At 65.3% G+C, this 22,564-nt stretch overlaps 3 protein-coding genes across 3 annotated transcripts; all 3 read right to left on the reverse strand.

The window, feature by feature from the left end:
• Positions 1 to 5,444: 5,444 nt before the first annotated feature.
• TCF15 (transcription factor 15) lies at positions 5,445 to 8,330 on the reverse strand. Its single transcript, XM_082490987.1, has 2 exons — positions 7,723 to 8,330; positions 5,445 to 5,889 (listed from the first exon to the last, which is right to left on the reverse strand). The coding sequence occupies exons 1-2, from the start codon at positions 8,197 to 8,199 to the stop codon at positions 5,815 to 5,817; spliced, it is 552 nt and encodes a 183-aa protein (XP_082347113.1). The 5' UTR covers positions 8,200 to 8,330; the 3' UTR covers positions 5,445 to 5,814.
• Positions 8,331 to 14,458: 6,128 nt separating this feature from the next.
• On the reverse strand, positions 14,459 to 16,165 carry SRXN1 (sulfiredoxin 1). The gene is made up of 2 exons (XM_082490986.1): positions 15,693 to 16,165; positions 14,459 to 15,548 (listed from the first exon to the last, which is right to left on the reverse strand). The coding sequence occupies exons 1-2, from the start codon at positions 15,951 to 15,953 to the stop codon at positions 15,345 to 15,347; spliced, it is 465 nt and encodes a 154-aa protein (XP_082347112.1). The 5' UTR covers positions 15,954 to 16,165; the 3' UTR covers positions 14,459 to 15,344.
• A 2,986-nt stretch (positions 16,166 to 19,151) lies between these two features.
• Positions 19,152 to 22,290, reverse strand: SCRT2 (scratch family transcriptional repressor 2; the record flags this gene model as incomplete). The annotated part of the gene is made up of 2 exons (XM_082490979.1): positions 19,152 to 19,858; positions 22,167 to 22,290. 2 exons carry the CDS (start codon positions 22,288 to 22,290, stop codon positions 19,152 to 19,154), a joined length of 831 nt encoding a protein of 276 aa, XP_082347105.1.
• Positions 22,291 to 22,564: the final 274 nt, after the last annotated feature.

The following is a 22,564-nucleotide window of genomic DNA, read 5'->3' on the forward strand; positions in this document are numbered from 1 at the left end:
GGGCTGTATCCTCGCTCCAAGCCCCGGCCCCTAAAAATAGTTCTTTGTCAGGCGATTGTTCCGACACCTTCGCGGCGGCATTGACGTGGGCCGGAGCGGGAGACCGGTGGGGTAGGTGGAGGGGAAGGGCTGGAGGTCCCCCCTGGGACCACTCTGAGTATTCGCTCCTGATAACAGCCCCTGTTGTGGGGAAATGGGCTCCCGGCACGCGGCTGCGTGCCGAAGGCCTTCCCATGCCAGTGCCCACTGCTGCCTGCTGCTGCCCACTGGTCACCTCTCCCCTACTTGTCCCAGCTCTTCTGGCAGCTCTGCACTGGACCCTCACCCTGGGGTCTCCAAATGCGGGGAGGCCTCTGCCCGGGGCATGCCAGAGATGTAGCCCTCCAGAGCCCTCCAGCCTCGCATCCCCTAAGCAGCACCCCAGGGCTCCCCACATGCCCCCTGCCCTGCTTACCCCAGTGGGGCCAGGGCAGACAGAGGTCTGCCCCAGGAGAGAGCGGGGTTGCCGGTGGGTGGAAAGGCAGCCCGGATCCCCACCAGGTTTTAGAGGGGTTAAGCCCAGCCCTGCAGAGCTGTCCCTGCCCCAGCCACCTGCAGGGATGACCCACAGTTTGGCCTTTTCCTGGCCCCCAGCAAAAGCCCCACTAACACAGCCCCATCTGCCAATGGTGCCTGTTTGTTTGAGGAGCCCTGCAGGATTCGCTCTGGGGAAGGGGCTGCGCTGCAGCAGGATAGGACTCAGCACCCCCCCCCCCCCCCCAACACCCCTTCCCTAGTGCCAATCCCAAATGGATTCCAGGAGCTGCCGTGCCTGTGGCACCCCAGTACCCACTCAGAGGGGCCCCTCACACTGCACAGCCCCGGAGTGGCCCCGTGCAGGGGAGGCACCCTGGGGAGAGCCCCCTCACTTGTCACCCCCTGCCATCCTGACCACTGTCAGATGGAGGTGACTGTCCCCCCCGGGGCCCTCTCCTGCTTGGCCACCCCAGCTGCAGAAACAGGATTTTATTTCCCATGAGCGTGAGCAGGTTTGGATTAAAATAAACTCCTGGCCCAGATCGCTTTTCTGGCGTCGCAGGAGATGCCGTGTTTGCTGCGAGGGCTGCCCGCAGCCCTGCTGAGTGCCCAAGCCTCAACCCTCCGGGCTGTGTGTCCCCACAGCGGGGACATGCCTGTCCCCTGCCCAGCCCTCGGGGACATCTCCCTCTCCCAGATGTGCCTGGCCATGCTGGCTCTTGAGAACACTAGCCCCAATCAGCAGCCATCCCTGGGGCAGGCTGAGCCCCCTGGGGCCACTGGCTGTGGGGCAGGGCACGGGGCCAGCCCTGCTCTGATTACCCCCAGCGCTTTTTCCTTTTTCTTCCTTAATTTACTGAGTGCTAAATCCAAATATTACAACTTCCCCTCCACACCGCTGGTTACGCAGGCGGCCCCCGGCCGGGCATTGTCTTATTGTTTGCAGAGGGAAGCTCCAGCGGGAGATTAACCTGGCGTTCACCCCGCGCCGTGGCTTCACACCCTGTCCCTGCCCGCAGGGCCCTAGTCCCCAGGGACCGTGGCCAGCACGGGGTCCTGGTGGGGTGAGCAGCTCCAAGGGGTCCAGTTCTAGGGGGGACATGGCGGGGTGGTGGCACCAGGGGTGCCTGAAAGCACAGGTGCCCACAGAGGGGTTGGAGCTGGTGGTGAGGAGCCAGTCGGTGTCCTGGGGGTCTCAAGCAGACCCTTTGCCCTTTTTCTTCCCCAGGGACCCCAGCAGGGTGCTGGGAGGGTCTGTCTGCCAGCATGGGGAGGCAGGGACTGCCCAGCACCCCAGCCCGGTGGCCATCACACTGAGCCCTGGTCTGTCCATCCCATCCCATCCCATCCCATCCCATCCCATCCCATCCCATCCCATCCCATCCCAGTGTGCCCATCACACCATGATTCATGGTGTGTCCATCTCATCTCAGCCCTGGCTGCCCATCCCTCCCGGGTCCTTCTCCCTGCCTTGGGCAGCAGAGCCCTGTCTCCCTGACCCTTTGTCCCCCTGTCCCCACCTGCTGCTATCTAAGACCCTGGGGGTCGCTTCACAGTCACTTGACCCCAGGTCTGACACATTGGGGTTGACCGAGCAGTGATGCTCAGTCAATTGCTGCGGTCACTGCAACTGGGAGGATTCCCTGACCAGTGAGCAGCTTTGCTCCGGTGCAGGTTCAGGACATGTTGGGGTCTTTGTCCTGAGCCTCTGCTCTGGTGGAGCCCAGGGAGGGCCAGGCAGCACCCAAAGGTGTTACCAAAGGACAAGGCATGAGGAGAGCTGGATCCTGGGGCTGAAACCTGCCTTCATGTCCCACATCTCTGGCTGACTCTGCTTGCTCGGCTGGCACGGGATCAGGACCAGGATCAGGATCAGGCTTAGAATCAGGTTTAGAATCAGGCTCAGACACGACTTGACCCTGCTGCCCTATCCTGGGAGCTGTGGGTTGGGAGAGCAATGCTGCCCACTGACCGCAGGCTCTGCCAGACCCCTCCACTGTGGCAGTTTCATCTTCCCACACTCCCGTGCCCAGCCGGACCCTCCGGTCCTCATGATGCCACGAGTCCCTTTCCACCAGCCCCGGTGCACAGTGGTGCCAGGGGCTGTGGGGTCCTGGCTCCCCCATCACCAGGGAGTGAGCCCCTGCCCAAGCCCCCTGCCTGCCTGTCCACGGCTCAGGCAGCTCCTGCCCAGCCAGACCCGGCCTCGGCCGTCCCACCAGTGCGGTGGCTCTCGGCACCGCCAGGCTTCAGCCACGGGTGCAGCCCTGCTGCATTCCAGCCTCGCTGGCCCAGCAAGGTTAAACGGCAGAGAGGCTGAAATATTTGGGAGGGGAATGGAGAAGGGAAAGGGGAAAAAAAAAATTCTATAAAAAGAAAGTTTAAAAACACAAGTTAAAGAAAAAAATACCAGGCGCGGAGTGCAGCTGCGGTTCTGGTTCCAGTTCCCAGGTGATGTCAGGCCTGGAGCCTCTCCAGCCCCGGCCCCTCGGAGACGGTCTTTGTGGGTTCAGCACTGAGTGTTTTTCCTTCCTGAGACTCGGGGACACCTTCCTGTCTCAGAGAAAGCGGCCAAGAGCCTTTCCAAGGGTGTCCGCGCGCAGGAAGGGGAGAGGATGGGAGGGGAGCGCGAGAGAGGCGGCGTGGTTGGGCTTGGCGCGGGGCTGTGGCTGCCGGGGAGCCGAGAGCATCCGCGGGCAATGGGCTGGGGCGGCCGCAACAGTCGCCCTGCATGGGGCAAAGGGGCACCCAGCTCCCACTGGCCCGGCAGCCTCTGGTGCCTCTGAGTCACCATTTCCCTCTTGCAGTGGTGGGAGGGGCTGGAATGTACTGGGACCTGTGGGCTTGGCACCAGCGCATGCTGGGACCCGTGGGCTTGGCACTGGGATGAGCTGGGACCCATGGTCCCAGTGCTGGGACATGCTGGGATCTGCAGCCCCAGCACTGGGACGTGCTGGAATCCACATCTGCAGCACTGGGACGTACTGGGTGCACAGCCACAGCACTGGGACTTTAGTGGGACCCATGGCTGTTACACTAGGGCTTACTGGGGCCTTAGTCCCTAGCACAGGGATGTACTGGGACCTGTGGGCTTGGCACTGGAACATGCTGGGATGCACAGCCCCAGCACTGGGATGTGCTGGACTCCGCAGCCCCAGCACTGGGAGAAACTGGGTGCACAGATCCTTCACTGGGACATACTGGGACTCATGGTCGCTATGTTGGAGCTTGCTGGGGCCCTAGTCACTGGCACTGGGATGTGCTGGGATCCGTGGCCCCAGCACTGGGATGTTCTGGATTCCACAGCTTCTGCACTGAGACATACTGCAATCCATGGCTTTTACACTGGGGTTTTCTAGGGCCCTAGTCCCTGGCACTGGGACATACTGGGTGCACTGCGCGGGGACTTACTGGAACCCCTGGCCTTTATATTGCAGCTCACTGGGGCCCTAGTTGCTGGCACTGGGACATGCTGGGACACTCATGCTCAGCCCTGGGACGCACTGGGACCCACGACCTGGCAGCTGGGACACACTGGGACCCACATACTCAGTGCTGGGACCTGCTGTGCCCCAGCCCTGGGACCACCAGCCCTTGCTGCCCCCCCCCCCGGGGGCTTCGGAGCCGCTGCTTTATGGGGCCGGTCCCTTTTCATCTGCGGGTCGGGCTGTTTGCAAAGTGCAGCCCCCTCCCCGCTGCCCCTGCCCCCCGATAAACCCGAGGGCAGGGATTCTGTGTCCTGGGCTGTTTGGAGAATCTCACGGCTGTTTATTGGGGTCTGGGACACATTAGCCACGCTGAGAACAAACCTCTCCCACCCACCCCGGTCCCTGCCTGGGACCAGCTCTCACAGCTGCGCTGCGCTGTCAGCTCCATAAATCAAACCCGGGGGGAGGGAGCCCGGGGCAGGCTCGCCTCGGCCGAACGGGGGGGCCGAAAGGTGCCGGTGGGCTCCTGCCTTCACCCCCTCCCCAGGGCAGGCTCCTGTGGGACCCTCAGGCTGTTCCCCCTGCTCCTTGCAGGCTCCAGCACCCTGGGGAGATGGGGCAGGTCCGGCCCCGCAGCCCTCGGGGGGGCCGCCCCAGGAGCCCCCGGCTGCCCCATCTGCAGCTGCCTCTGCTCCGTGGGACACACTGGCTCCTGGGAGCCGTCGGTCCTGGCACAGCACCTTTCCCAGGCTCAGCGATCCCTGCCGCCCAGCTGAGTCCAGCCCCCCCCCAGCAGGGTTCTGGGGGGGGCCCTCAGCCTGGGAACCCCTGTGTCCCCACCTAACCCCGTGCAGGTGCTGCTGCCTGCAGCCCTGCTATGCATGGCCCTGGGCAGCCATTGTGGTGGCGGTGGCAGTCACAGCAGTGCTGGCAGTCACAGCGGCGGTGGCAGTCATGGCGATGGTGGCAGTCACGGTGGTGGTGGTGGTCACAGTGGCGGGGACAGTCATGGTGCCGGTGGCAGTCGTGGTATTGATGGCATTTGTGATGATGGTGCCGGTTGCAGTGATGGTGGCAGTTGTGGTGGCAGCGGCAGTCATGGCAGTCATGATGTACCAGGTGGAGGGGATGGCACAAATCAGCAACACAAACCGGGACCCACCACCAGGCAGCTTGTGGCTGCGGCATGGGGCTGGCAGTGCTGTCCCCATCCTGCAACATGGCACAGCGCAGACTGCGTTGGGGCTCCTGTAGCTCTTGTGGGGCCAAAGCTGTCGGCAGAGCCTACGGACATGGGGACAGCGTGTGCCTGGGGGTCTCACCCCATGTGGATCCCACTGGGGCCCACTAGTGCACCCACGGGGAGAGCCAGGACCGCCGCACTGGCTCCAGCACCACACAGCAGCGGCAGGTGCAGGGTTGAGGGGTCGGGGACATCTTGGGAACGCCGTGTGGCCCCCACCTTGCCCCATGCCGGGGTGGCAGGCAGGTACCAGCCCATCAGAAAAATAAGTTTTATTTTCCAAGCGGCTGCATGTGCACAACCAGCGCGCGCGGGGCCACGACACCGTCCCCCCAGAGCGCCTCGACACCGGCCGCACACGGGCCCCTTCCAGTCCAGCCCCGGGGCACGGGGACCCCCTTCCCCGGCCCTGCCCCGTGTGGGCAGCCTTGGCCCTGGGAGCGTCCTCCCGCCCCGCTGCCGGCTCCGGGGCCGGTGTCGGTACTGTCCCAGTCTGCGGCCCAGGGCTCGGCTGCCGCCACCTCAGGCGGGCAGCTCCCTCCCTCCCCGCTCCGGTCTCTGGGGCTGGCGTGCACGGGCTCCGGCCGGCTCTGCCGCTCTCTCAGGTGGGTGCTGCCGGAGCCCGGCTCATCTCCGTGATACTCGCAGGGGGGTCACCCCCCGCACCTTCAGGCAGTTGCCCCCAACGTCCCTCCGGCCGCCCTGTGGAGAGAGAAGAGAGCTGCAGATGCTGGGGGAAGTCTGTCCCGGCCATGGGGTGCCCCGTTGCTGCCTACCACTGCTCCGTGCCGGCTCCACGAGGGACGAACTGCCCCAAAATGGTCAGTGACCCTGTCCTGGGGCAGCTCAGTGCTGCCCAGGATGGACAGACAGATGGGGCTGTGCCTGGCGAGCGGCTGGGTAGGCAGCTGTGGGGTGGCTGCTGAGAGGGTGCCACCCGTGGCCCTGTCACCCTGCAGGGAAATGACCCCCATGGCTGCTCAGTGCCACCATGCTCAGACCTGTGGGTTGAGCTGGCGTCACTTTGGGGCAGATCCACAGCCCTGGACAGATGCACAGCCCCTGGACAGACCCATGGCCCTGCAGGGGATGAAAAGGCTCAGCCCTACCTCCCAGCACAACTTCAGCCCAGTACTGCCCAGTATAACCCAGCATGGCTCAGCAGAGCCCAGTACTGCCCCCACAACTCAGCCCAGCACCACCCAGCATGGCCCAGCACAGCTCAGTTCCAGCCCAGCCCAGTTCCAGCCCAGTCCAACCCATTTCCAGCCTAACACAGCTCAGCATGGCCCAGTACAGCCCATTTCCAGTCTATTTCCAGCCCAGTACAGCCCCTTTCCAGTCCAGCCCCAGAGCTGGGAGGTGCAGAGTTGGGTCCCAGCCCAGCTCCTGCCATTGTCCCCAGGGTCCCGGGTGCCACAGGAGCTCTCTGGCCCCAGTGCTTCCATGGGGTCCCCTGGGGGATCAAGCACTGTGCCACTCCCCCCCAGCTCAGACCCTGGGGAGCAGCCCAGGGACACAGCTCAGCCCCGGCTGGAGGGTCCCAGCCGGGGACAGCTCTGCCAAGGACTGGGCCTGAGGGTCCCCTGGGGAGAGCTGAGGAGGCCGCAGAGTCCAGCCAGCGAGGCTGGCGGTGGGGGGGCAGGAGCAGGAGGAACAATTAAAAATGGATCAGCAGAAACCGAAAGAGCCCAGAGGCCTGGTGTGTGCCCCGTGGCCACGTTGCTCGAGGTCACATATGGGATGGCTTAGGGGTCTTGTAGGAATGGTGGTGGGTCCGGCAGCCCCTGCCCACAGCCCTGCCCGGGGGTGCCCATGGGGCTGGGAAGCTGCCAGCCCCTCACCCCATATCCTGCATGGCTCTTCCCAGGGCAGGGGAACCCAGGACCCCGGCGTGGGCAGTGGGATGGGGTCACCATGGGAAAGGTGCCCCCCGAGCCACAGGGTGCTGGGGGGTGTGTCAGATGGGTAGGCAGGGCAGGGTGCCCAGCTCAGCCCCCCGGTGGGACCCATGTCCGCACCACCAACAGATCTTGAGTGGGGACATTGGATGGGGAGCCCTGCCTGAGTCGCCCATGTTTGCTGTGCCCTGCCTGTCTCCATCATGTCAGGGTGCTGCCTGGGGCAGCCCTGCCACGGTGCCCAGGGGGGCTGGTGGGGTCAGGAAAAGGGGATAGGGTCAGCCTTTGGGCTCTGAATTCTGCCCCTGAGGCGGCCAAGTGTCCCCGGCACTGGGGTGACTGTTTAACCCCCCGAGACCTCCCATCCCGGACGGACGTGGGGGAGCAGCCCAGCCCTCTGACGCGAGCGGGAGCTGTGGGCGTGCGACTACGAGCAGGATTTGGCCGGGAGCAGCCAAAACCTCCGGCGGGGGCTGGAGGCAGAGCCTGATGTTCTTGCCGAGATGTGCCGAGCCTCCTGCCCCACTCAGCCTGGGCAGGGGTTGCTGCCCTCCATCCCATGGTGACATGCCAACCCTCCTTCCCCGCTCAGCCTGGTCAGGGGCTGCTGCCCTCGTCCCACCACCATGCTCACCCCTTTCCGCTGGTTGCTGAGGCAGAAGGTGCAGATGCTGCGGGGCTGCTTGCTGTCCAGGTCGCCCTTGGCCCCGTAGATGGCACTGAAGCAGGGCTGCCCGTCCTCACAGCCCTCGCCCAGCAGCAGGACGTTGGCCAGGTGGGAGATGTAGCTGGAGGCCAGGCGGAGGGTCTCGATCTTGGACAGCTTCCTATCCACCGGCTCGGTGGGGATGAGGGTCCGCAGGGCGGTGAAGGCCGTGTTGACGCTTTGGGTCCGGTCCCGCTCCCGTGCGTTGGCCGCCTGCCTCTGCTTCACCATCACCATCGGCCCCGGTTTCCGCGGCAGCTTGCGGCGAGCCTCGGCACCCTCGCAGCAGCCAAACGACTGGTCCGACGTGTCGCTCTCGCTCCGGTTCTCCTCGTCCTCTGAGAGGATGCTGAGGTCAGGGTAGAGCACGCGGGCGGCCACAGGACGCAGCATAGTGAAGGCCATGATGGGGCGCCCGCCCGTGCCCCTGGCCCTGCCGGGGGGAACCCCCCAGGCTGCGGGGAGCCTTCCCCCACCAGCACGGCTGTGACGGTCGGCTCCGGACGCCTTCCCTCTGCTGCTCTGCTCCAGCGGCCGAGCGGGGCTGGGATGGCTGTCTGCAGGGGGAATTGGGATTTATACGGCCGGGGAGGGGCTGGCGCCGGAGCCCACCCCCAGCCGGCCCCCCGAGCTGCCGGCCAGCGTCCAGCGTCCTCGCCCCAGCCTGCAGGAGCCAGCGCTGGCTCCGGCCACGGGTCTGACCCTGCTACGGCACGTCGGCCCTTGCTGCGGGCACCTTGCACCCAGGGCCAGGCTACAGGTCATGCCCATGATGGTACCGGACTCCAGCAGTGCCACAGACGGTGCCAGGGCCACTGCATGGCCACCTCCCTGTGCCACAGCCCTCGGTCCCCAGCCCCTGCAGAGCAATGCCACATGCAGTGCCAGCCTGTGGGGCAGCGTGTCCCCAGCCCCTGCCCGCCTGTCTCCTGCCAGCCCCGGCTCCCGCGCAGGGCAGCGTGGGGTGAAGATGGGGTGCGGGACCCAGGATGGGGCAGGTACCCAGAAGCGGGTGGCACCGGTGAAGTCCCCAGGGCGTTTATCGGACAGAATGCCGGTGCCCAGCCGGGGGACATGCTGCTGCCCACACCCCACCATGCCCTGCTGGGACGGGTTCTATGCCCAGGAGGATGCCCAGGGCGGGCAGGGAGCAGTGAGGGCAGGCAGCCCTGCGGGGATGCTCTGCACCGCTCACCCCTCTGTCCCCAGGGCCCGGCACCCTGCCTGCCCGCTGCAGGAGGGGACAGGGAGACATGGTCAGGGGCACGGGCAGCATTGCAGGCAGCACTGCCAGGCAGTCAGGAGCATTTCCTCCTGCTCAGGAGGAAGGTGTGTGCCGGCAGTGGAAACACGGAGTCTTTTCCTGTGAGGGGAGAAATGAGCTGGGAGCAGCGGGAGCCACCGGCATCCCAGGGAGGGCTGGGGACGCCCCTCAGCTTGTGGTCAGCTCCTGGTCCTTCCCGGGAACCCACTACTGCAGGCAGTGGCCACCCCTTGCTCCTCCTCACTGGGGAGGTTTCTGCAGTCCCGCTCTGCCTTTGTGCCCCTGGCCCCGATGCCGGCACCCCTGAGAGCAGGCAGGGGGGTGACCAGCTGAGCAGAGCAGGCAGGAGGCTTCCTGCCTGCCTTCCTCCCCGGCCCACGGCTGAGCGGAGGTCGTCATCTGAGAGGTGCTCTGGGCATGGCAGGTCAATCGGCAAAGGCAAATGGAGGGCAGGACCTGGCTCCCTCGCACATGGTGCCAGGGCTAGCAGGGACGTGGCCCCAGAGCCTGGTGGTGGCCCAGGTCCATGCCAGCTGCAGTCCCCATATGGCTGGCAGCCCTGCAGCCGAAGGGGGATGCTGGGCAAAATCTGTAGATAATGAGGCAAAAAGAGCCAGCTTGGGGGCTTGCCGGGCGCTGGGATGGCAGCCACAGGATACAGCGGGCACATTGCAAACCACAGAGCGAGGTGGCCGGTGGAGGAATCTGGGAGCAATGGGACGGAGTGGCATCATGTACCACTATGCCCCATGGCCGTAGCCCCATGGCTGTGGGACTGGAGCTCGTGAGGTGGCTCCTGGGCCAGTGGGTCCCACTAGGGCTGGATTTGTGTGTGCCAAGACTTGTTACTGCTGGGACCGTGGCAGGGGTGGATGTGCTCCCTGGCACTGGCACTGGCACCGGCACTGGTTTGCTGCCCACCCAGCCCGGCAGGCTGTGAGCAAACGGCCCCTCTCCCCCCCGCGGGGAGCAAGCAGCCCCTCACCAGCGGGACCCCCCCTGCCCTGTTTTCCTTCACCATTTGTCTGCCTGCGCAGAGCCCGTAAATCACACGGCGGGGGGGAGAGGGCCGCGCCAGGGGCCGGAGGTCCTGCTGGGGCTGGGGGTGTGCAGAGCTGTGCCGGGTGTCTGCACTGCCATGTGGACGTGTCCCTTGCTGGCTCTGTCCCCTGCCAACCCTGTGAGGTACCCCAACCCTCTCCTGGCCCTGGCAATAGCCCCTGCCTGGGGGCTGTTCCTACCTCTGCAGGGGTGACGGGGGCAGAACTGGGGATGGGGAAGCCCTTGGTGCAGCAGGCAGGGAGCAGGCAGGTGCCTGCATGGAGCAGGGAGCCCCTGCTCTTGCCCCACTCTCGCCCCGGCGTCCCTCTGGGCTGTGGCTGGGGGGCCACAGCAGCCCCCGGCTCTGACAGGCGGCAAGACTGATGGCAGGGGCTGTGTACTCAGCTGTGACCACCCCACACATGGCCACCAGCTGACGAGGATGGGCTGGGGGGAGAGAGCCTGGGCCCGGGGCCCCATCGAGCTGCTCTGGGGTTTTTCTGGGGGGCACAGCCACGTGTGGGGTGCTGGTGGCCTGTGCTGCTGTGGTGGAGTACAGGGCACTTGGGGACATGGGTAGGGAAGGAGCAGCAGGCTTTGGAGATGGGTTGGTGGGGGGTGGGGGGCAATGCACATGTGTGCATGTGTGTGTGCATGAAGGTGTGTGCATGAATCTGCATGTGTGCGTTGGCATGGACGTGCATCTGTACACGTGTACGTGCATGTGCATCCATACATGTGTGGCCATGTGTGCGTGGATGTATATATCCATGCATGTGTGTGCATGGATATATGTGAGTATGGGTGTGTATGCACGTGTGTATGCAGTTGCACACATGTGTGAGTATGTGCATGTGCACACACGTGCATGCATGTGTGTGCTGGTGCATGCAGCAGGTCTGCATGTGCACGGTGCCATATACACCCCGACTGCCACCACCTCCCGCTGCAGAGAGCTCTCCAGGTTGGCACATGTGTATGTGTGCGTGTGTGTGACAACTGCCCTGCCAGGTCCTGCACTCGGGAGGACAGACGGACAGAAGGAGCTGGTAATCCTGGCCAGGAGAGAGACGAGAGCCACGGGAAGCAGCAAACGCTGCCGGCTCCCTGCCTGTCCAGCTGCCAGCTGCCTGCGGATGCTGTTGCCGCTGGGGCGGGAGGACGCGCGGCAGCAGCCAGGTTTTCCTGTGCTGCCTGGCGGGCGCGTGGGACAGGACATGCATCCCCGTGCCTGGACCCCTCTGACCCCCCAGCACTGAGCACTTCGGGTCTGACTCAGACGGGCGGCACGAGGCACAGCTGGGGGCTGCGGCACTGCAAACCTCCTGCTGGTCCCTACGCCGTGCGACTGACTTGAGCGGGTGCCAGGACATGGTTGTGTTTGGCATCACGGCTCTCCCAGATGATCCGTCCGAACAAACTGGCCACTGGGCCGAGAGCTGTCACCCCGGCAGAGCGGTGGCACACTGCACAGCCCAAGGCACAGAGATGGCAGCACCAGGTGGTGGGTTGGGCATGCATGGTGGGCAGGGGGTGGATGGGGCCCTGCATGGGACACGTGGCATGTAGGGGACATGGCCTGAGCGTGGGGTTGCAGCCATGGCCCCAGCCCAACCCCCCAGGCACCCCCCAGGTGCAGGCTGGCTGGTGGTGGGGCATCCCTGGGGTTGGGGTGCTGGGTGCCCCAAGGGCTGGGTCCTGCCTCCGCTGGCAGGGAAATGCCCCCTGCCCTCCCTCTCTGGGGAGTGTTTATCTGCGAGGTGATACTTAAGTGTAAGAAAATAAACAGGGAGCAGATGGGCCAGGGGGCCAGGGCTGCCCCCAGCCCCGCAGGGCCACTCCGGCCCTGCTGGGAAAACACCGCTGCCGGCGAGGCAAATGGATTCCAGACCTGCGGCAACGCCGGCACATGTGGCTGCCAGGACACTGGGCCTGACCCTGCTGGGCCGTGGCAAAGCAACGCTGGACTGACTTGACCCATCACATCCCACCCCATCCCATCCCACCCCATCCCATCCCATCCCATCCCATCCCATCCCATCCCATCCCACCAAGACCCCCGAAGGTGCTGCCTGGCCCTGCTCACCTACAGCCCCCATTACAGATCCCCAACACAGGGAAATGGCTGGGACTGACCCCTCTGCCCACAGGTCCCCAATTTTGGGGCAGTTTAGGTCAGCCCCACAGAACTGCCCTATTGCAGGTGAGGTCCGGGAGCTCTGCCCTAGCCAGAAGGGTGCATGAAGCATCCAAGTCCAGCTGCTTCCCGCTGGGACAGGGTCTCGTCCAAGGGGTGGCTGTCCGCGCATCCCAACACAGGGAGATCAGAGCCACCAAACCTGGAGGTCCCTTGGGTGGGGAGGAACAGCGAAACGGACTCAAGGGGATGGGGTGTTGTGAAATCTTTGGGGGAGCAGGAGTGCTTCCCCTCAAGAGCAGCCCCTACCCTGGGAGAGGTGCCTGCCTGACCAACCCCGGGGTCAGGGCTTGCAGCAGGGTGTCCCAGTGGGTCCCTGGGGTGGTGTGGGGAGCCCCAGGCCCCCTGTGCCTGCTGGGCTGTACCTGCAGTCCGGGGCCGCTGGTCTGGAAGGCATTACACGCCTGTCGCATGGGGAAGTCTGTCCCAGTTCCGGAGCCGGGACCCACCCCCCCCCCTACTCAGCCCGGGCTGGGGGGAGCCCACAAAGCGCCTTTGTTCCTGCCCTGGAACGAATGGATTGGAGGCAGCCAGGATCGGCTGTCAGCTGGCGACACTGGAGACCCCGCAGGTCAGGCAGAGGGAAGGGGGACAGGTGGAGGGATGGAGGGACGGAAGGACAGAACCGATGCAGATATTGCCGGCTCTGGCAAGATCTGCTCCTGTGCCAGCCAGTGGGTTGTGGCACCGGCAGCACCGGCTGGGGGTCAGCTCATACTGCCGCCACTGTGCCATCCCTGGGCATGTGCTGGTGCCACCAAGCCCCAGGAGCAGTGTCACAGGGTTACTCTGGGCAGGTATGGCCTGGCACAGTTTTGGAGCAGGTGGGAATCTGGAAGAGCGGACCCTGCAGCGTGGCTCCCAGCTGGAAGAAGCTCCTGTGGGGTGCAGGCACATGGGAGAGGGGGTTGTAGCATCCAGGCAGCCTCAGTCCATCTCCATTCGTGTGGTCTCCGCTCTGCTGAGCTGCCTCACACCCAGTTCCCTTTGTAAGGGACACAAACTCAGGGAGAGGGATGGTGAGCAGAGCCCACAAGAGATGCCCAGCACTGGGGGCACATCCCAGAGCCTGGACAAAAAACAGTCCCCACCATGGGACACCCATTTTGGAGGGATGTCCCGTGCTGCCACAGGAGCTGCTCCCCCCCCCCCACACACTCCCCGCCCAGTGCTCTCTAACAAGAGGAAACTTTTTAGCACGCCACAATTCTTCTGAGAAATTTATGGCCCATCAGGGAGCCGTGGGCCAGGGCTGCTCTCTTCATGAACGCTTGCAGGGCTTCCTCCCGGCGGAGAGTGGCTTTGATGCGGCACATGCAGCTCTGCCGCGCTGGAGTCTCCCTCCGGCCCCTTCCTTCGTGGAGGCGAGGGAAGGGGGCGGAGGGAGGCTCTGGCACAGCAGACCCCAGCCCACCCTGCTTTTCCTCCCCAGTGGCTCCTGAGGAAACTCCATGCTGGCAGGCAATGGCAAAGCATGCCCCGTCCAGCGGGCAGTGCTGCCAACTGCCACTGTGCACACTGTCCTGCAGAGCTGCTGCCTGGGGGGGCCATGTCCTCCTCCCAGCCCCTCTCCCCAGCCTGTTTCTGCCCTGGGAGGACAGGATCAGTCTGGGGAGGAGCGTGGCCAAGGGGGCAGAGCGAGGGCAGAAGTGTCCAGCCACAGTTCCTCTCCCAGTCCTGCTGCTGACTCACAGCACGGTGAGGTGAGTCAGTGGCCTTTCCCCTCCCTGGACTGAGGTTCCCAGCTCAGAAGGATGCCGAGACGCCCAGGGGATACTTGGGGCGGTTTTTCCAGCCTGCACATGGGGTGAAGACGTGGCGTTTGCAGAAATGACAGCATCCCAGTGTGCATGTGCTCCCACAGCCAGGCCACAGCTGACTCTGACTTCAGCTGCATGCCGGTGTGGTCTGGCAGAGCATCTATCCCCCAGCACAGCATCCATACCGAATACAGCATTCATCCCCTCAGAGACCCTCTATCCCCCAGCAAAGCATCTGTCCCTTTGCAGAGCATCCATCCCCTGACACAGCATCTGTCCCTGCCCCGTGTGCCCGCAGCCACCCGCTCTCCCAGGCGTCAGGTCTCCACACCGTGCCATGCTGTGCCATTGCATGCCTCCTCCTGACCCCAGCCTCCCCCTGTATCAGGTCCCATAGCCGCGGGGGTTTCATTGCCTTTATTCCAGGCACAGAAGTGGGTGTCCCCATCTCCCCATTCCAGAAATGTCCCCCACAGGGAAGGGGACCGCAGGATTTGTCCAGGGATGGAGGCAGGGGGTTTCGGGGCAGGCACAGCCCAGGGTCCTCCCAGTCCAGGCATAGTGTGAGCCCAGAGTCACTGGGGGGGGGGGGGGGGGGGGCTAGGGACTGGCTGTGCCTCCTCCTGGTACGGCTGTGTCCCGATTCGGCTGTGTCCCGGTTTGCCTGTATCCCTTCCAGGTTCGGCTGTGCCCTGGATGGGCTGTGACCTGGCACAGTTCCAGCGTGCACCGCTTCAGCCCGTCCCGATTCTGTCCGTCCCGGTTGAGTCGTGCCCCAGTTCAGCCTGTCAAGTCCCGGTTCAGCCCGTCCTGGTTGAGTCGTGCCCCGGTTTAGGCCCGTCCTGGCCCGTCCCGGTTTGTCCTGTCCCTGTTCGTCCCGTCCCGGTTCATCCCGTCCCGGTTTGTCCTGTCCCGTTCTGGTTCATGCCATCCCGGTTCACCCCGTCCCGTCCCGGTTCACCCCGGTCCGTCCCGTCCGTCCCGGTCCCCGCGGCCGCTCGCGGCACAATAGCGCCACCTGCCGGCCCCGCCGCGCCGCACCGACCCGGGCACCTCCCGGTGCCAGCGAGACCCTGATGCCACCCCGGCTGGAGGGGCGCGGGGGGACCTCAGTCCCGCAGGAACCCCAGGGACCCCCCTCAGGACCGGGGGACTCTGACCCCATCCCCACTGGAGGGTCACGGGGCCCCAGGATCAGGCCCAGCTCAGCCCCCGGGAGCCCACCGGGACGGGGGGGGGGGGGGCGTGGGGTGTCTGCGGGGGACCGTGCATCCTCCGGGGCACGGGGCTAGCGGAGATCGGGCGTGGAGGAGCCCAGGTAGGTGCGGAGGTCGCTGAGGGTGGACGGGATGATCTTGGCAGGGATGGTTTCCCGGTTGAGTGCCCGGTGGGCGGCGAAGCGGTGGCAGCCCCCAAAGGAGTAGAAGTAATCCCCGCCCTGGCTGCCCTTGATCCAGAGCACATCGATGGGGGGCACCCGCTCGGGATCCTCCTGGGAAAGGGAGAGACCCCCAAGAGCAACGCACACCCCGGCACCCCTGGCAGGTCTTGGTGCTGTGAACTTCCCTGGCAGTGCCTCCTGGGGTGGCAGGGGTCGGTGCCCCCAGCACCCTGAGGGGATGGGGGCCGTGCTCACCTGCAGGGTCTCCATCAGGCTCTGCACCTTTCCCGGCTCCAGCTCCGCGGGGATGGGCCGGATGAGGACACTCATGGGCACGTTGTGCACGGCCGAGATGTGCTGCGTGTGGATGCTCCGGTCCCCGGCCTCCGCCATGGCTGCTACCGGGAGCTGGCCTCGTCCTTCCTCCTGCCCGCCCGGCCGAACCTGCCGCTCCACCCCGAGCAGCACAGCGCCCAGCCGGGCCCCTCTGCTTCCTCCCAGCCCAGCCATCGCCATCGTCACCGCCCCGCCGTTTTGCAGAGTCACAGTGAAGGGGCAGGACAGGCAGGGCCTCGCTGCTGGGACCGGTGCCAACGCCGGCTGGCCTGCTGCCCGCTCCTCTCCGCCCCGGTGAGGCTTCGGTCGGGGCTGCCCTCGGGGCTGCCCTCGGCTCCCTGTCTGAGCAGGGCAGCCCTTGGCACGCAGTGGCTGAGTCCCCTGCCAAAGCTGCTCGGTGTGCTGGGGGTCCCTATGCCGGCGCTGCCCGGGGGGCTCTGCTCTCACCCGGGGCACTAACAATCAGCCTATGGCATCTCAGCTGTGAGGTGGGACGTGTCCCCCCCCCCTCCCCCCGGCTGTGCCAGGTCCTTGGCAGGGAAGAGGAATCATGAAACAGCCCCAGAGCTGAGCCGCGAAGCAGGGATGCTCTGCAGCCGGGCAGGCACCACGGTGCTCCAGCCCCAAATCTTTCTAGGTCATTTTTCCCGACCAGTGTCCCAAACGGTGGAGAGGCTCCCAAGGGAGAACTGGGTCTCCTGCCCCACCGGCTGCCAGAACTGGGGAAGCCTGGATCCACAGTGGAGCTGTGGCACTGGCAGACGGCTGCTCCCAGCCCCCTTGCCCTGGCTCATGGGGGGCAAGGAGAGTTTCCAGCCCCAGTGCTGACTCAGAAATATGCTGGGTGACTCACTGCCCCATGAGAGGGCCAGTGACAATGACGGTTGGGAATGGGCTCGCGAGGCTCCTGGATGAGCTTTTTGCAGGATAAATCTGGTGATGACTTTGCAGGTGAATTACTGCGCTCTCGCCTGTGGGGCAGCACCGATGCCACCGGGAGTGCAGGGCTCAGCTGATGAGCTGGAGGCCGAAAATAATTTGCCCTCCTCTCCCCTTAGTACCCATCTAGAAGAGAGAAGCAGGGAAGAGAGGCAGGAAGAGGGGCAGGTGGCAGGAGTGGAGGCAGGAGAGGGGGGAATTTTGGGGCAGATGTTTTCTCCACAATGCTCCTGCCCAGGGCTGCCCTTGGGTGTGGGCACAGGGCACCGAGGGTTGGGCAGGCTGGCAGCTCATGTGCCACCACCCGCCACTGCCTGTACAAATAGCCCGAGACACACAGTTAGTGGCAGAAATCCCTTTTATATCCCTGAATTGCATTACAAGTAATACTGCGGGCGGCCGGTTCTCAGTAGACTTGTCTTACTGGGGGCTGGCGAGTACAAAACCTGGCAGAAAAAATCTATCATGCACGGAAAATTATTGCTGTAGTATCTGCTATTTACAGTATAGACAGGGGCAGAGGCGCAGTGCTCCATGCCTGCCTAGCCAAGGGACGCGGTGCTGCCGCGGAAAGGCGCTGGCATCGCGGGGAAAGCCTGAACCGCTGTGTCCTCACTAGTGGGGTGCCTGCGTGGCTGGGGTGATGCTATTCCCCTGGCGTGGGGTGCGGGTGCATGACCACCATGCCACGGCAGCGAGGACTGTGACAAAGGTGTCCCCGGGAGGTGTCGAGGCCGTGAGCTGCGGCCGTGGCAATGCAGGCACCGAGGTGGCAGGAGGAAGACGGTGCAGGGAGGAAGACGGAGCAGGAAGACAGTGTGGGGGTACGCGAACGTGGCCCCGCAGGGTGCCGGGCTGAACTCCAAAGGTGTCAGGGACCGGCACAGGGTGATGGGGCCGTGGCAGCTCGCGGCCCGAGGTAGGAAGCGGAGGCGTGGGTCGGGCCCCGCTCCGGGATGCTGTGCGCACCACGCTCGCACCGGGGCCGGTGCAGGGATGCTCCACCGGGAGGTTGCATAGAATGGCTGGTTTGTCCCCACCGGGCTGGTGCAGGGCAGGGAGCAGAGCAGGAGCCTGTGGCATCGAGGAAGACAAAGGAGAAGGGCTTTGCCTTTGGGGGAGGCTTGCAGGGCGCGGAGCCTGGGCTGCTGGGCCAAATCATCCCCCTCCTGCCTCTGTGCCCACTGCATGGTCTGCTCTCGGGGTCCTGTCCCCATCTGTGTCACCACAGCTGTGTCCTGGGCATGGCGGCTCTGCTGCAGCTCTGCCACCTCCTGCAAGCCGGCACTGGCACGGCCCTGCCAGTCTTGGCAAATAAATAGTGAAAAGTATAAGTAATAAATAATATAAATAAGAACATTTAAATAGACTCACCCAAACTATACGGCTACACTGACCCCCTCATAGGTGGGGGGCGATGGTGAGGGGGCCGGGGACCGGTCAGGGAGGGGGCTGGGGAGAGGCTGGGGGTGCGCAGGGGGCGGTTGGGGTTTCGGTGCTGCCCCAGGGCTGGGTCTCCAGCCCAGCCACCAGCATGGCTGTTTGCACCATGAAGGGGGCTGAGCCGGGAGCTGGGAGCCAGTGGGGGACATGTCCCACTGGTCTCTGCTGGGAGCCTCTTACTCTTTTCCTGACTCCGGGGCTGTGGAGCCTCAGTGCCAGAGTGAGCACTGTGCCACGGGGCCATGTCCCATGGGACCATGCTGGGCAAGGGGGGTATCAGGGTGCCCCAGCGCCCGGGTGGTTGGCTGCAGGGACCCCAGACTCCAAGGTCAACTGCCAGCTGTGCCGTCCCAACAGCTGCACCATCCATCAGTCCTGCTGAGCCATCAGTAGCACCAGCCCATGGTCCCATCAGTGTTAGGGTCAAGGTGAGGTTTTGCTCCTGGGGGGAGCAGAAAAGTGTCTTTTCTCTCCCGGCATCCCTCGGGATGAGAAGCAGCAGCTCTAAATAAATAATAGTAATAAATTAAATAAATAGAGGTGAACGTCACGAGGTGAAGGAGGAAAGTCTCTCCTGGGTCTGGAAGAGGTCCCCAGATGAGTCCCCCGCAGAGAAACCTGCCTGGCTGCGGGGGGGGCTCAGGGACACACGGGCGAGGAACCAGGTCCCACTGAGGGCCTGGCTGGATCTGGCCCTTCCCAGGGAGTGCCAGGGCACCCTCCTCCCAGGTGGGGAGTGAGTCTGCGGGGATGTGTCCTACAGCCATGACGCAGCCACAAACCAGCTGGCTGCAGCTGCAGGAGAGCTGGCGCAGGGACCGGGACTAGGATGGGGATGGCAATAGGGATGGGGATGGAGACAGGGATGGCAATAGGGATGGGGATGGCGATGGGGACAGGGATGGGGATGGGGATGGGGATGAGGATGGGGACGGGGACGAGGATGGGGATGGGGATGGGGACAGGGATGGGGATGCGCCACAGGGGGCTGGAGGGTTAGTTTCCTATTGCACAGCTGTGTTCGGAGCCCTTGAAGCAGGCGGACTCGTAGTGCTTGTTGAGGTACGACTTGAGAGCGAAGGTCTTCTCGCACTGCTTGCACTTGTAGTGCTTGAAGGCGGAGTGGGTCTGCATGTGGGCACGCAGGTTGGAGCGGTCAGCGAAAGCTTTCCCGCAGTGGGAGCAGCCAAAGGGCTTCTCCCCGGTGTGTGACCGCATGTGGCCCTGCAGCAGCCAGGGCCGGCTGAAGGCTTTGCCACACACGTCGCACTTGTGCTTGAGGTTGTGGGTGAGGACGTGCATGGCCAGGGCGGGCATGGAGACGTAAGCCTTGCCGCAGGTGGGGCATTTCCTTGCCATCTTGCTGTCCAGGCTGCGGTGGGTCTGCTTGTGCCGGCTGAGGTTGGAGGAGGTGGCATAGGTCTTGCCACACTCAGGGCAGGAGTGACGGTGGCTGCCACGGCGCTGGTTCTCACTGCGCCGGCGCGACCGCCCGTCTGTGATGAAGAAGGCGTCCATGGAGTAGCTGTCCGTCACTGCCGCCTCCCCGTTGAAGTAGCGGGCAGAAAAGCTGGACTGGGGGCTCTCGGGGTCGCTGTACTCCTCATGGCCAGGTACGTAGGCTGGGTCCGGTGGCGGTGGTGGCAGACCCTGCTTCTTATCGGTGTCATAGCCAGCGGGTGCCAGGCAGTGCTGGAGGTACCCTGCGGGGACGACACAGCGGGGTCACCGTCCCTCTGGACCAGCCCCACCAGGGATGGGGGAAAGCTATGAGCCAAAGATGCCCGCTGGGGTTGCAGAACTGGGGCTGGTCCCCCCAGCACTGGTCCCTGTTCCCACTCGGCCCCGGGGGCTGTCCCTGAGCACCGGTGCTGCCTCGTCTGCACAGGGGCTGAGTCTACCCTGGCTCCTGTCTGCATCTGCTGGCAGGATGGGTCCCATCCCGTGGGGCTGCCCCGGGTGGGAGCCGGTGATGGGGCTGTGGGACGTTCAGCTGCGCCTACCCCGATGCTGCCCTGCTGCCCCGGCTGCAGGCAGCCCCCGGGGGCCATTAGCCGCCAGACAGCTGTCGGTGCCGAGAGCTTCATTGTTCACCGGGGCAGGCGCTGGTAATGAGCTCTGCTCCATCCACCTCGGCTCTCAAAACCTGGGGCAGCTGGGGCACGGGGAAGAGGCTGCCATGGGCTTCCTTCCCCCAGCAAAGGGGCTGGGAAAGGCCCCCCACCTCCCCCCCATAGCCTCACAGGGGCTATTCCTCAGGGATGGGGCAGCACCTGGAGGACAGCAGCACCAGGGTCCTTGGCTCCCGCCAAGGAGAGGGACCCACAGCTCCCCAGGTGCACAGCAGGGTTCAGGTGCCACTCCAGTAGTGTCACCCCCGTGTGACATTGGTGCATGTCTGCTCATGGCCTGGTTGTTAGTCAGAGAATCCTGACCCATGGCAGAGTGGGCACTTTGTGGGCATCCCTGTCCCCCCGTGCTGCCACATGGAGGTCACTGTGGGAAGGAGCAGTGCAGTCCTCTCCTTGCCAGGCCAGCAACCGTGTGGGACACGCTGCCACCCCAAGTCCCCCAGACTGGTCCCAGTGGTCTCCTGCCTTGTGCACACTGGCCCTTGCCAGCTGCTTCAGGACATGTCCCTGGTGACAGTGGGGACTGTTGGGCACCTGGGGTTGGTGCATGGCCAGTCTCACCTGTGCATGCCAGCGGGGCAGCATGGACACCCCACCCCAGCTGCGGCTGAGTATCCCCTAAATCCAGGCCACCCCCCCACCCATGGGACCCCCTGCCCAGGAGGAGCGGTTGCTGCCGTTTGTCCCGTGCAGGCTGGGGGTGCCTGTGGTGGGGAGGGGGCTGTGCAGTGAGGGCAGAGCTCGGCCCCCCCCGTCCCCCCGCGCCGTGCTGACAGCGCGGTCGCACGGGCTGTACAGAAAGCGCTCTGCTCAGCAATTTCTCACGCTGCCTCCGAGCATGCAGCAAGGTTATTTCCAGGAGAGCAGCGTCGGCAGCTTCTGCCCAGCTGCAGCACATCCCTCCCCCACCGTCTCTTGGATCCTGATGAAGGGGGGGAAACAGAGGACCCCCCGGGGCCAGATGGGCCTCGTACCCCTTTCCCCAGCAAAGAAAGCCCACCAAAGGCCGGGGAGCAGTGAGCAGTGGGAAAGGGGGGGACAAGCAATGCAGCGGTCGGGCAATCTTGGCTTGCGCGTGACTGGATCAGGCCCATCCCCGCACCCACCCCAGCCTCCCGGTCCCCGAGCAGTCGGGACCTGCCAGCCCACGGCCCGGGATGGACATATCCCCCCCCGCCTCCTCGTCTCTCTCTTCCATGGCAGGTTCCTGGGCTGCCCCGTCGGGGGTCTCTGCCGAGCCTGGGTGACCCCCAGATTCCACCCCAGTGTCCCCTGGCAGGACGGGCCTCCAGGGACCCCGGCCACCCCCCAGCCCAGCTCTTCACACCTCTCTCAGCATTGCGGCAAGGGGGCTGCCCCCCACCTGCTCCCCGTGCCCCTGGGATGCGATGGCCCCCAACCGCGCTCCTGGGGGGGGCTTGGGGCACCGCTGCGAACAATGAAACCTGCAGGCACGGCGAGGCTCCCGCTCCCCCTGCCGCCACCCCCAGCCCCCGCCTGCCCCCGCAGCCCCCCCCGAAAACTTGTGGGAAGGAGCCGACCTCGCTGCATCCCGGGCGTGGGGGGTGCGGGTCCGGCCAGGGCAGAGTGAGCTGCCCACGGGGGCTGCCGCTGTCACGCAGGGGATGTTTCCCCAAAGACCAACTTCTGCCAGGGGTCGGTGGCCCCGGAGCGGGGGACAAGGCGAGGAGGGATGACCCGCTCCCCCCCGCATGACGCTTGGCTGCGGGACCCCTGCCCCGTCCTGCCCTGTGTCCTCCGCGTCCCCTTTCTCCCCCCGACCCCCCCTTCCTCCGGGCTCCCCCGGTCCCCCGCTGGGCGCACACACAATAGCGGCGGAGGGGGCCCCCCCCACCGGAGCCCCCGGTCCCTCACTCACCATCACCGGCGGCGGGGCCGGGCAGCGCGTAGGGGGGTTCCAGGGGGGCGTAGGGGGGCGCGGGGGCCCCGGTGGCCGGGAACGCCTCCGCCTTCAGCTTCTTCACCAGGAAGGAGCGGGGCATGGCGGGGCCGGGCCGGCGCCCTCAGCACTGGACAGCTCCGGTACCGGCACCGTTACCGGCCCCGGCACCGGCCCCCGCCCCGCCCCGCCCCGGCCCCGCGCTGCTCCCGGCGCTCCGGCCCCGGCTGTGCGGGCGGCGAGGAGCGGGGAGCCGAGTGCGAGGGGCGGGGAGGCAGGCAGGCAGGCAGCAGGGCGGCGAGGAGGAGGAGGAGATGGAAGAAGGAGGGGAGGAGGAGAAGAGGGGGGGGGGGGGAGGAAGGCAGACGGGAGGGGGT

This window comes from Vanellus vanellus (assembly GCF_965231255.1).
Source record: "Vanellus vanellus genome assembly, chromosome: 15".
Taxonomy (NCBI): domain Eukaryota; kingdom Metazoa; phylum Chordata; class Aves; order Charadriiformes; family Charadriidae; genus Vanellus; species Vanellus vanellus.